Below are 13,863 nucleotides of genomic sequence, written 5' to 3' on the forward strand. Positions count from 1 at the left end.
TGGGGTACCCAAACCCCTGGGGTGTCCACAGACCAGTTCGAGGGGATCCGCGAAACAGTGGTCGACTGTATATGTACATGTTATATATAGGGGTACGCAAACCTTTTTTGATATTAACCCGAGGGGCTCACATTTGGTATGGGCTTGGCACACCCAGGATCCTGAGCTTGATATTGTCATTCTTCTCTTTCTTGATGATTCCCTTCTACTTCTCTCTCAGGATAACTCTGGGATTTTTTTTGGTTGGTGCAGCACAAACCTCAGGCTTCTTTGCACCATATAGATAATAATAATTTGAAGGAATGCGTGAACTTTTTTGATAGGGTCGTAGATCTCAGTTGTTTGAGAACCACTGTTCTACACACTCAAATTTGTACTACAGTAAACTCTTTAAAACCCAGCACCGTCGGGGATCATAAGTCCTACCACTATTTAAATCCGGTCCAGTTCGAAGTCAGTGTGTGTATATATAAATATAAACTGGCTGCATTCTACTCAAGAATAATATTTCATCCATCCACTTTTACCTATAAACAGAGGCCGGCTGAGTCAAAACTTCTTACTGGGAAAAACTTGCAATGGCCTTATACTGTTCATGGCCATATTGTGAGGAAGTGTGCGCGCGGCGGGGGGGGTGGATTACAAATAATTGAATTATCTACTCATGCTTTTTGTGCATTTAGTTTTCATATATTAGTCAACAAATAGAATGTATCGGAGGTCAGAATGTAATACTGAAAATAACACCAGCCACCTCCTGCTCATCGGGGTTTCCCCAGTGTCTTATGGCTAGTCCGCCTATGAAAATTTTCTTATTTTATAGTTTTATTTGTTCTTTGACCTTAGACAAAGAACAAGCAAATTAGTTACATATTGTCAACAAATAAATAAATACTCGTAATAAATAAATAAATAATAAACAACAAACGAACACCGTGGTTTTTAGCACATACATTTTTGACTTGCCAGTCTAATATAGAAATCTAAACTAATCACTTCCAGTTTTTTCTTTTTATTTGCACACGTGCAAATCAGTAGCACCTTGACCTTAGATTGTGCTATCTCCTTCTGGAATAACTAGCACTATTGAATACTTAGGAAATATACGTATGCACTCTTAAAAAAAACTATAAAAAACACCATATTTCATCTTAGTGTGCCACAACGTATTCGAATCGGGTAATTAAAATTCAAAATAAACTAATTATAATAAATTATTCCGTTCGTAACTAGAGGGGTTAAAACTCTCGCCCACATCGTTCCATCGCTTTAAAGCTGAACAGCGGCTGTTTGTAAAAATTGTTGAGAAAATGTGCAAGAGAAATTTTATGACAAATAAAATCCTTTTTATATAAAGTATGTATTAATGTTTAAATATTCAATGGTCGATATAAAAAGAAACGATATGTGAAAGGACATAATTTCGAACCGCTCCCTACTCAGTCTGGTTACACCTGACTATTTCTAAATCAAATATAGTTTGAAGGACAAAGAAAATGCAGGCACATATGCTGCATTGAAAATAATGTAAAGGGGGTCTTTGATTGCAAAAACGAAAGGGCATCTGTTGATACAAAACTTCTCTTCTGTCACCTTATGAATTACCATTTTGAAAAAGATTATAAAAAAAAAATACAAATTTGGTTTCAGAATTTGTATTTCACTTTTGCCACTATTTATATTTGTTCATAAGCTGATTTCAGCAAGTATTTTTCCCCCCTTTGTGCCCTCAAAATTATCTATTTTTACTCAGTGCATCTATCTTTATTACCATTTTCTTTTTTGACAAGCTGAAAATAAACTAAATATTGTCATATACTATTTACTTATAGTTCAGAGTAAACAGAATCCCAGTTAAAGAAGAGGGTGGGCTTGGACCCTAGCTGTGATAGGGAGCCCCAAATTTTACCAACATTACAATTTAGTATTAGTAAGGCCAAATTGTGAAAGACAGAACTTTTTCTGCATCAGTCAAATAATAATAATAACAGACCTTAAACCAGATGTACAAGGGATGTGGCATTTGGAACAAGTAACAACCATCCTAAACCATATGTAACCCACTGTATGGTGGCAAAGAGCCTATCAGAAACAGGCCTCCCAGAGAACACCTACAAAGAACTCCAGAAAGCTGCAATACTGAACAGCTGTAGGATAAGTCTGAGAGCTCCTTGACCAATAATAATAAGTCATACATAACAGGGGATAATTTATTTTATCCCCTGTCACAGGGATAAAATAAATAAATAAATAATATAAAATTTAATATAATATTCATACTCATTCTCGCTGCTTACTACATTTAGAGACAACTTATTTTGGCATTTGACATCCTGCTACCCATAAGTGAACTTTAGTCTTCTGTTATTCCCCAAGAACAGTGGAAAGGATACATGCAGTGACACAGTGAGGTATACCTAAGTGCCAAAGGTAGCATTTAAAGTTTTTCAGAATTTATTTTTTTTAAAGAAGTCTTACATGTTTAATCGAATAACCTTTTTATATTACTGCAAACTGGGTGGAAGGCTTTTAAAACTAATTTCAGTGGCATATATTTGACCAAAAATATAAATATTTTAATTGATTTAACAATTACTAATTCTATTAAATTGTTTTTGGTATTTAACTGTCTGCATTTCACCCACTGTACATTTATTAACCCACAATGAAGAACATAATCTGTTGTAACCTGCATTACAATAGCACATGCAATTCTTTATGCAGGAAAACTTTATTTCATAAGTCTTTGTTAATAATGGAAACTTAACAAGCAGATGTTTTTACTTCACAAATCTGCTCCACTGAAAAAGTGCTTTGGAAAAGAAACAGGAAGAATCCAGTTTATTTCAGCAAGTTGGTATAACTATAAAATTTTAGCTGTTAACTTTAATATTTGGCACCGCATTAAACTCATTCCTTCATCATAACGTAAAATAGCAGTAGGAAGAAACTTGCTCGAGTCTCACTTATAGGCCACACCTAAAAAGATATTTGTTAAACAATAAGAGAAGTTTACTCAATATAGTACATAGAACTCTTCCATATGATACTCTCCAGAAATTAAAACAAAATAGAAAAACTTACGTTAGAGTAACAAATAATTTTAAAAATAATTAAAAATCAATTTAACAAAAATTGATTTTTATTTTTTACTCTAATGTAAGTTTTTCGATTTTTTCTGTTTTTAATTTCTGGAGAGTGTTCTATATGGAAGTGTTCTACGTACTATATTGAGGTAAACTGGTCCTTGAGGTTGTCACAGACATCCTCTCAGATATGCCAGACAAGCTGTTCTTGCTACCTGGGAGTCTAAAACGCTGATGGAACTGATATTCGGGTGACACTCAAGTCAAAGTGGACCCAATTTCGGCGAAGTCCGGACGGTCTATGACAGCCAAATCCTCTGCTTGCACCTTCACGATGGTGGGACTGTTAGTAATCCTGGGTATAACCTTCATGCACAAGTACATGGTGGGTGACCACCCAGGTGTGAACCAACGTAAGCAGGGGTCGAGGTGTGGCGCCCACACCACATGGAGGAACGCCGCCCCTCAATGTTACCAGGCAGTACTAGGTGGTAGTTGACTCTCATCAACCGGTGAAATACCACCACTTTGCTTATTGGAGGCTTGAAGTGGTGGAACCCATGTTTAGTCTCTAGAGCTAAGTTCTGGCCAACCCTTCCCTATCTCTTCCATCATGCAGTATGATTGATGATTTTTGAGGTTATGATGAATGTCGTGGCGAGATCCAATATTCCTTACATTTCGAGGGTACAGCTCTAAAACGGTGTTCGCAGGCCGGCCGCTAGTTAGTACACCGGACTGAACCTATTGGTAACTCTCTAGGAAGCTTCCGGATCAGCTAGTGTATAATCTTGCTACCTCTACTCTGCCAGATAGTGACTGGAGGGAGTCCGAGTAGTGTGTATGCGGGGAGCATTGTCGAGGCCACGTTATGTCAAGGATCTGGGTATGTTCTTACCATGTGTATGCCTTATCCAAAAATTTTATTACTTCATACAGCATGTCCCACCCACTTTTTCTTACTATTGAATACACCATGAATTGTCAAAATAATAGAGCAAGCTTATCTGCGAAAAGATCTAAACCTCCCAAGGACTTCCTAATTCATTTCACAAATATACGTGGTCTCAATTCTAATCTCAACGATGTCCATTTCCACTTGCAGTCTTCCAAACCCCATGTACTTTTTCTGACTGAATCTCAGTTATCAGTTGATTCGACTACTGCTCATCTTAGATGTCCAAATTATTTGCTGTATGAGTCCTTTCGCCTCAAAGGTGGTACTTGTGCATATGTCCGTTCTGATATTTCCTGTCAGAGACTTGGCAATTTGGAATCTCCTCTCTTTGATCTTCTCTGGCTTAAAATCTCTCTACCTCATTGTGTAAAATTCATCTGTTGTCTCTACCGTTCTCCCAACTCCACAAATCACTTGGAGCTCTTCGACTTCCTCTCTTTGCAACTTGACTTTCTCCAGTCCAACTTTCCTAATAGTGAGGTAATTTTCCTTGGTGATTTTAACGTTCACAACTCCAGCTGGCTTCCGTTTTCTAATCACACCGACCCAGCAGGTCGAGATGCTGAGGCTTTTGCAATTACTAATGACCTAGCACAGATTGTTCATTTACCTACAAGAATACCGGACAATCCTAATCATACAGCCAATACGCTTGATCTTTTTCTCACAAACAACCCTTCTAAGTACAAGGTTGAAGTGAGAGGTCCTTTAGGCACTTCAGACCACAACTTGGTGATTGCCTCTTCTGCAATGGAACCTTTATCTCATGGCTATTCCCAACCTCGTGTTGTTTGGCATTACAAGAATGCAAAATGGGATGACCTGCGAGACTTCTTTTCTTCTTTTCCGTGGTCTGATTACTGTTTCAAAACTTCTGACGTCAACGTTTGCTCAGATGGTGTCAGTGAAATTATTCTTGCAGGAATGGAATCCTGCAAGAATAATTTCCACAGTCCACTTTAAAATCTCGTCCTTTATCTAAACCTTGGTTTTCCAATAAATGTGCTAAGGCTGTCCAAGAGAAGAACGTTGCATATCGTAATTGGCTTGTTTCCAATTCCTCAGTTTCATTTTCTGCCTACACCAAAGCTCGCAACAATTGTAAAGCAGTTATTAATCAGTCCAAACTAGAGTTTGAACAGGCTAAGAGTAGAAAACTTGCTTCTTGCCCTAATGGTAGCCGAGCATTCTGGTCTCTTGCCAAAGCTATTGGCCGCAACTTTTGCCCATCTCTGCTCCCACCTCTGTCCAAACCAGATGGTTCTGTTGTCACTTCAGCCAAGGATAAAGCTGACCTGCTAGCATCCCATTTTTCTTTGAGCTCATGTATTAATGATCTTGGTAAAACACACCTCCCACCATTCCTAACACGCTCCATTCAATGCCTCCTGTGGTCTTCCGTCAAAAGGATATCAGAAGGATTTTGATGAACCTTGATGCTAAGAAAGCTCCAGGTCCTGATGGTATTTCTCCACTTGTTCTCAAAACCTGTGCTCCTGAACTTACTCCTATTCTTTGCCGCCTTTTTTCACTTTCTTATTCCAAAGGTGTTTTTCCTTCTGCTTGGAAATTTGCTCATATCCAGCCAGTTCCTAAAAAGGGTGACAAATCCCTCCCATCCAATTATCGTCCCATTGCAATTACTTCTACTCTTTCTAAAGTAATAGAGAAATCAATTAACCGCCAACTCTTAAACTACCTAGAAACCTTCCGTCTGATCAACGATCGCCAGTATGGATTCCGTCAGTGTAGATCCACTGGTGATATTCTGGCTTATGTTACCCATTTATGGACTAATTCAATGGAAAGGTTCGGTGAAACACAAGTAGTTGCTCTTGACATCTCAAAGGCTTTTGATCGTGTTTGGCATAAAGGTCTTCTAAACAAGCTTCCATCTTATGGTTTGCCAACTGTTTTTAGTAATTGGTTATCCAGTTTTCTCTGATCGCTCACTGAGGGTGATGGTAGATGGCTCTCTGTCTTCTAACTTCTCCACTAATGCCAGTGTCCCCCAAGGTTCAGTTCTTTCCCCCCACTCTTTTCCTCTTGTATATCAATGACCTTCTTCCATTGACTGGAAATCCTATCCATAGTTTTGCCGATGATAGCACATTGCATTCAACTTTCCATTTTGAGAAACCTTGTCCAGCTCAATCAGCTTCAAGTTCTCGAAAATCTGCTACCAATTCCTTAAATGCCGATCTTCAGGTAATTCTCCAGTGGGGCAAAGACAACTTAGTTGATTTCAACCCTTCTAAAACTCAATCTTGTCTTATATCTCGCAAAAAGGATTCTTCTGCTCCTATGCTTATCTTTAGTGACACTCCGATTTCTAGGCAAAATGATATATCTCTTTTGGGGATTACCCTTACTTCTAATCTCTCTTGGCACAAGCACATTACAAATATTGCTTCCTCTGCATATAAAAAACTTGGTTTTCTCTTTCGCTCTCGGCATTACTTTTCTCCCAAACAGCTGCTCACTCTGTATAAATCGCAAATCCACCCTGCCATGGAATATTGTTCCCACATCTGGGGTGGTGCCCCCAAAACCTCTCTCAGGCTTCTTGATTCCATTCAGAAGAGGGCAGTTAGGTTAATTAATGATTCATCTCTAACAGTCTCTCCACTCGCTTTCTCATAGACGCACTGTTTCTGCTGCATGCCTCTTCTACAGATACTTCCATGGGCACTGTTCTTCTGAATTGGCTTCTATAATTCCCGCTCTCTCTTTCAAAACAGTCCGAACACGTGCCGCCACCAGCCAACATCCATTTACTGTCCAACTTCAAACCCACAGAACCAACTTTTCAGCTTCCTCATTTATTCATTCAACTGCCGTTTTCTGGAACAACCTTCCTTCATACGTATTTCCTGAAAATTACAATCTACAGAAGTTCAAGTCCAATATCAACAAATATCTTCTTTCGTCTTCTCAACCTCCAACCCAAGCACAGTATTAAAGGTTATAATACCTCTCGTGTTTGGGGTTCTCATAAAAAAAAAAAAAAAAAAAACTTCTCTTATTATTTTACAAATATTGATATCAACGTAGAATGTATTGAGCATTACAGCTCTGGTTCATACTATCTAATAAAAATACATTGTAGAAGTATGCAATGACTCCAAGAGGGAGATCAAGGGATCAGAATTATTAAACATGTCCGGCACTAAGTCATACCAGAAGGTACACAAACTGCAGCATACCGTTGAGAAAGTAATGATTTATTACTACTGAAGGTTTGGAAGGTGGTAGATGACTTTCATCAATCGGTGAAATACCACCACTTTGCTTATTGGAGGCCCAAAGTGGTGAAACCCATGTTTAGTCTCTAGAGCAAAGTTTCCGGCATCCCCCTCTCCCCATACTTCTCCTTCAACCCATGCACGGTACTAAGGTTTTGATACCTTTCGTGTTTGGGATTTTCATAAAAAAAAAAAATAATAATAATATATTTCCAGCCTCATCAGTAAAATAACAGATAAGACCAGGTGACCACTCTAGCTTTGAAAGCTACTGACAATTATGAAACAAAAGAACAATACTTACTACTTACAAAAGTCCCAACTCACTGGTGCAGGTACCTGCAAAATAGGAATAGCTGTCTAAGAATAACTACTGGATTTATCTACTATAGCCTTGGAAACCACTGAAAAATATATAGGGGGGATGATGCTTACAATAAGCCCTGCTAACTCATTGGTGCAGGTATCTGCGAAATAGCAATATATAGCTATCTAAGAATAACTATTAGGATTCTCCCCCCCCCAAACAAGCAATTATTTCTAGAGTATGTCTGTTAAACTAGGCTAGGCACGACAAGCACCCACAGCTCTTTGATAGCATCCAAGGATTAATTAAGCTAGCTTCCACATTAGTAGGTTCAATAATCATCGCAACTCTGGCCTCAACAGCATACTGTTTCACATGACAATGTATATTACCCAGAGATGTGGGAAACCTCTGATGCCGTTTGACACGAACACACTTTACATAACTAGCACTAGTGGGCACGAAAAAAACATCTTTCAATTACGTGGAAAAACTGAGGGTCATGCAAAGTTGGCATGGTATATTTGAAACAGTGATGAAGGGCTCAGCAACAAAGTACCACGACATCGGCAAAATGTTATCTCACATAACTTCTAAGTGGGATAACACATAGGGATCTTTAATATTAAAGAAAAGTACCCCCCCATAAATACATATGTATATATATACATACCTATTATGTATTTATACATAAATACATAATAGGGATACTACTCCCTTTTTTTCAACAATGCTAAAGTATGGTTGCATAGCCCGAAAGATGGACCGTAAGACAAAGGAGTGCATGGATGGCTTCATCACCTCAAATCCAGACTTCCAAAAACTTGGAAAGAAATTGCATATTATTAATAATCACATCATAACTCATTCTATGAGTAGAAATGAGGAGCACCCCATTTTCTTAGGGAAAACAGGCTAAGAAGTCATTAGTATATGTGGGTGGGAAACCTCACAAATGGTACATAATTCAGTTTTGACGTTAAAAAATTTTAATGGCGCTATTCCAAAAATTTTGTAACAAAAAGCCATCATGCAAAAAGCTTTACGAAAATTTATTCGTTTAATTTATCTTCTACTGGACCAAATTTAATGAAATTTGGCACGGAACTTCATCTTAGCTATATACCAGAGGAAAAACTTTCAAACCTCTGAAAACTGCAGTAGTTTTTCCAGGATAGTGGAAAATATGAACATGTGATCAAGGAAATTTTCTCACGTAATAAACAGGATAATGTTGACATATAGCATATCATTGAAAATCTAAGGAATTTATAAACAGAAATATTAATTTTTTAAGATACAAAAAAAAAAAAAAAAAAAAAAAAAACTTTTAGAAACTGGGAAATGCATTAATTCAAAAACACATCTGGTTTCAAGTCACCTGGTGTTCTCAGATTGAATGACAATTTTTTTTCTTTAGTATTAAACTCTGAGGCTGGAAAAAGAGTTCTGCACATTTATGAAAACTTGGACATGTCATCAGATCTTTCGATAAATACTACATGCATGGTGTATTTAGTCATGAACTAAAATCTCTTCAATGTAAAAATTATATATCCTGCTTTAGTCATCACAGACCAATACTTTCAATAACCAATAGGTAATTATTAATAATAAAATAAAAACATTGTTACATCCACGAATTTTATTAATATATGAAAATTAAAATGTTTTTAACGCCTGCTGATGACTCAAATGTAAAACAAGTTAAATATGCTAGCGGCAGAACACATTATGTACATGGTACAGAATTTTATTTTATTTCTTAATAAAACTTAATGAAAGGTTACATGCAGTGCTTCAACTGGAAAATATTAACAATTGGGATGCAAATAAATATTTAGCAATGGAAACAAGATTTTTTTTTTTTTTTTTCAAAGTATATCCAAGTGCACATACCTGTTCTCATCTGACATTTAAAATGTGATTAATTGGCATCTCAACATTTTGGAAGCTTTCTGGGCAGTGTAACAACCACAATGCTTTGAGATTAACTTTTTCTGCTGATGGTTTTGAACCAGGATCAAATCAATCTGGACTGGAAAGGGCAGAAACATTTTTGGGCTTTCTCACTATGGCTAATTAACCAGCATCTGGTGAAGGTTGCTTGACAAAAATATCCAGATTTGCTTCTGTCAATTTTGAAGAAAAAAAATGTTCTAGAAGTAGGGTGGCTTCCCCTCCAAGTGGATTAAAATCCAAAACCACATATTTACAGTCAGGAAGCAGAATGTGTTAAATGACTGGTGGTGATGGTGTTGTTGTTATTATTGGGTTTTTAGGAGCATTAGCAACTAAGGCCATATTGCTCCGGGGATATGTGGTGGTCATTCCCTGACCTTTCTGCATCCTCCGTATTTGGTGGTCACGGGCTCGAACCCCGGTCTAATCAAGAAGCGTGTGCTACGCACTGCTGCTCCTGCCCACCTGGATATGAAGGCGCCGACTGGTGTTGTGCACCATTTCGAGCACTGTTTACGTATATTTCAAAATAGTGAGTTACTTATATAATTGATTCCCTACTTTGAAATATGTATGCTGTACAAGAATGATTCAAAAAAAATAATGGAAAGATCATGATAAACAAAAACAGTACATGAGATGGAAAAAATATTTCTTAAAATAAATTTTCAAAGTAACCTCCTATCTTTTTCAATCCACCATTTCAAACATGCAAGCATTTCTGTTACGTGAAGAACTCTATTCTTTGTGTCCATCCTGCTTTTTATTGCTTTCCACTTGGTTATTATCATGAAGTAGATATTATTATTATTACTGTGAAATAATAAGTGATCTAAAAAGACAAAGAAGAATGTGCTACATCAGAGTAGAGTGATGGGTTCACTTTTTCTTGGGTGCACTGATTAGGTTAATCTCCTTTCTACTCCTTCTGAGTCATAATGACAAATCCATTCAGTTCTCAGTAAAAATATAAATAAGAAATTCATTATTTTCTGTGGAAGGCATTTCAAAAGATTTTTGCAAGCATTCAAACAAATTTATTTCTATTGGTCAAAAACTAACTATTGGAGTTATGTTTATCACAACTGATGGGATGTGCACCTCAAACACTGGTATTCAATGTATCAGCTATTTCACAAACAGATCTCTCAATTTCCCAAAATAAGGTTCTTTTGATAACAGTATGAACATTTTAGTTAATTTGCTTGATTAAATCTCTCAGTAAATTACCTAAACCTTCTTGACAACATATATCATATTATTTCACTTGAAGTGGAAAAATATTCACAATTGGTTAACAAGACTTGAGAGCTTCTTAATGGATAATTATAATAAATTTTGCAAGTAATTTAAAAATTAATTTTATTTTAAATTTTATCACAGATGAGAATCTAGATCATACATTTCTCATTCAAATGAGAACCTTGACACTTACTGACTATTAACAATTAACAAATGGTATGTTATTATATTATATTACACAATGATTAAGTAATTTGGTGCTACTTATTTGAAAATATGCTGCTAATGTAGAAGCAGAGATATATTAAATTAGACAAAAATAGCAACTCTGGAAGAGATAGCATTTATCTATTAGACATTCTAAGTATCTGGTACATCACTTTACTCAAAATGTATAGTAATGAGCTGATTATGTTTATATACATATGTGTAAAACTGATGTGCATACACATTTTAAATTACAGGTAAAATTTTTTTTTTAATTTTTAGAAGAATAAAGGCACTACTTTGAATCACAGTTAATAAACTGCTAGTACAAGTATATATCTCATTTGAACTGTATTATCTCTATACATATTTTTAAAAGCTACAATGAGCAAATCAAGTAATGAAATCCATTAATTTACAATTATATTTTTACACTGTATTATTTATGAATAATTAAGATTTTCTACATTTTTTTATGTAAAAGAATTCTCTTAAAGAAAAAAAAAAAAATTATATCTATACATTTTATTTTACGTTCAAGTATGAGAGTGAAATATAAAAATGTGAAAAGAGTAAAGATTTAAAAAATGTTTCTTAAAAATTTTTACAATTTTCAAGAAACCCCTTACATCACTGCTAATAGACGATATGTTCAATATATTATTTAAATGAAAGCAAATGAAAATTTATTTTAATTAATATTGGTAAAGGTAATAAAAACAAATGCCTTCTAACATTTTATCATTATGCCATTTTACACAGCAGAGAGTGATATTAGTAAGTAAAGTAATTTTTCCTGAATATGATACTACCTTTAATAATATAAATTTTTCTGCAAAGGTAATTCCAATGATTAAATATCATTACAGAATAAAGTTATTAAACTATCTTTTCACAGCCATTTTTACCCTACATAAAGCAAATCTAAATTAACTGGATTGAAATAAATCATTACATCCACAAAAATAATATTTCAAAACTTAATAAAGCATGCATAGATGTTTTTTCCATAATTCATAAAGCATAAATAAAATATACCTGCATTTGCTCTCCCCCCAAACAGAAAGGTTACACAAACCTTGACATTCCCACAAACAAAAAGTAAACTAAAAAAAGAAATCTTAAAAGCAGATTCATACATATAAACATCACATCTTCTTTGCAAGAAGAGGTAGCTTTTCTTTCAAAATTGCAAATGTAAATTCACAATAATGAATTTCTGATTTTACACCAGTCCACTTAAATTAATCATAAATAAGATTATTCATTAGGAACTTTTATAAAAAAAATTGTCATCCTAGAGCTAAAGTTTTGATATACTGCAAAACATCTGAATCAGCTAAAATACCCATATGGTCAACTTTTGGAAATACTTTGTTGTATATATTTTGTTTTTGTTGTTTCTTCCACAGTAAGCAACCTTCAAGACTTCTGAGGTTTACTGTGCCATCACCGTCACCATATATTAGAGTCGGCTGAGTATCTGGAAAGTCTTTTTCATAAACTATTCTGTAAAATATTTACAAAAAAATTAAATTAATATTAATTATTTTTTCACTACTTTATAATTAATTTTAAATTTAGTTCTATAAAAGTGTCTTATTAGTGCAAATAGATTTCAATATTGTATGTTACCAATTTACTTTAGTTGATATTACATAGTAGTCAATGCTGAAATGTGCATTTTAGTGTTGAGTATTACTATCTAATATTAACCACACAAAAATGTTGATATACAAAAATCACTTCCCACCCTCTGCCAATTTACTATGCCTCTTTATGTAAAAATGTTTCAATTTAAGAAATACCATTGTAAGAAAAATATTAGTTTAACTCAATAAGAATTCATACCACTATGAAAAAAAAAAAAAATAATAATAAAATAAAATAAATAATAAATAAAAGTAATCATGCTGATGAACTCTGAAAAGAATTTTTAAACAATACAATATACAATTTTCTCATCTTTGGTCTCTAGCATCTGGAAATGCTGCAATTATTTACTAATTATAGTTAAATGCTTCTTCAAATTAGTGGATTTTCATCTATCTACTTGTTCCTTATATAAGGCATATCCAATGTTTTTTGGCTAAGGACCAAAAAATAAATAAATAAATAAATAAAAAGCCGAAGATTACAGGCCACAAGGGTTTTCATTTTCACAAGAAACTGGCTGTAAGAACAGTTCCTTACTACTAATTGCACATTTTTTTAAAACAGAATTTATTTTATTTTTTTACATTTTATTAAATAAGAAAAATCTAACAATTATTATAAACTAATCATTAGTATTATGATTAGTATTATAAATATCATAAGATATTTATGATATTTATAATACTAATCATAATAAAAATATCATAAGAAAGCAATACAGAAAAACTGAATACTGTAAATCTGCAATTTATGGGCAAAAATATTTGACTGACAGGAGTATATTCTGATTACGTTCAGAAGAGGAAAAGTCACAGCAGTCACCAGCAAAGCATCTCAATCTGTTTATGAATATGCTGTTTGTTTGTTTGTTATTTGGTTTTTAGGAGCATTAGCAACTAAGGCCATATTGCTTCAGGGATATGCGGTGGTCATTCCTTGACCTTTCCGCATCCTCCGTATTTGGTGGTCCCGGGCTCGAACACCGGTCTAATCAAGAAGTGTGTGCTGCGCACTGCTGCTTCTGCCCACCTGGCTACGGAGACGCCTTATGAATATGCAGACTATTATATCATTATGCACTTGTCTGAGCCTTATTTCTTTACTATAACCTCACTTACAGCATGTCATAATAACCTTAAAAAACCAAAAAAAAAAAAAAAAAACAGTAAAAAACCTGTGCATCTAAGTATTATTGAGAAA

The 13,863-nt window shown here is 34.8% G+C and overlaps 1 protein-coding gene across 1 annotated transcript in view; it reads right to left on the reverse strand.

Moving 5' to 3' along the window:
- Window positions 1–11,857: 11,857 nt before the first annotated feature.
- LOC150082936 (lysosomal phospholipase A and acyltransferase-like) overlaps window positions 11,858–13,863 on the reverse strand; it is a 55,431-nt gene continuing 53,425 nt past the window's right edge. Inside the window, exon 7 of the mRNA XM_090376921.1 lies at window positions 11,858–12,516. Within this exon, the coding sequence (XP_090233047.1) occupies window positions 12,300–12,516 (217 nt within the window). The 3' untranslated portion in view covers window positions 11,858–12,299. The remainder of the gene's footprint in view (window positions 12,517–13,863) is intronic.

This window comes from Mastigoproctus giganteus, chromosome 7, assembly GCF_048544385.1.
Source record: "Mastigoproctus giganteus isolate SK-2022 chromosome 7, ASM4854438v1, whole genome shotgun sequence".
Taxonomy (NCBI): Eukaryota; Metazoa; Arthropoda; class Arachnida; order Uropygi; family Thelyphonidae; genus Mastigoproctus; species Mastigoproctus giganteus.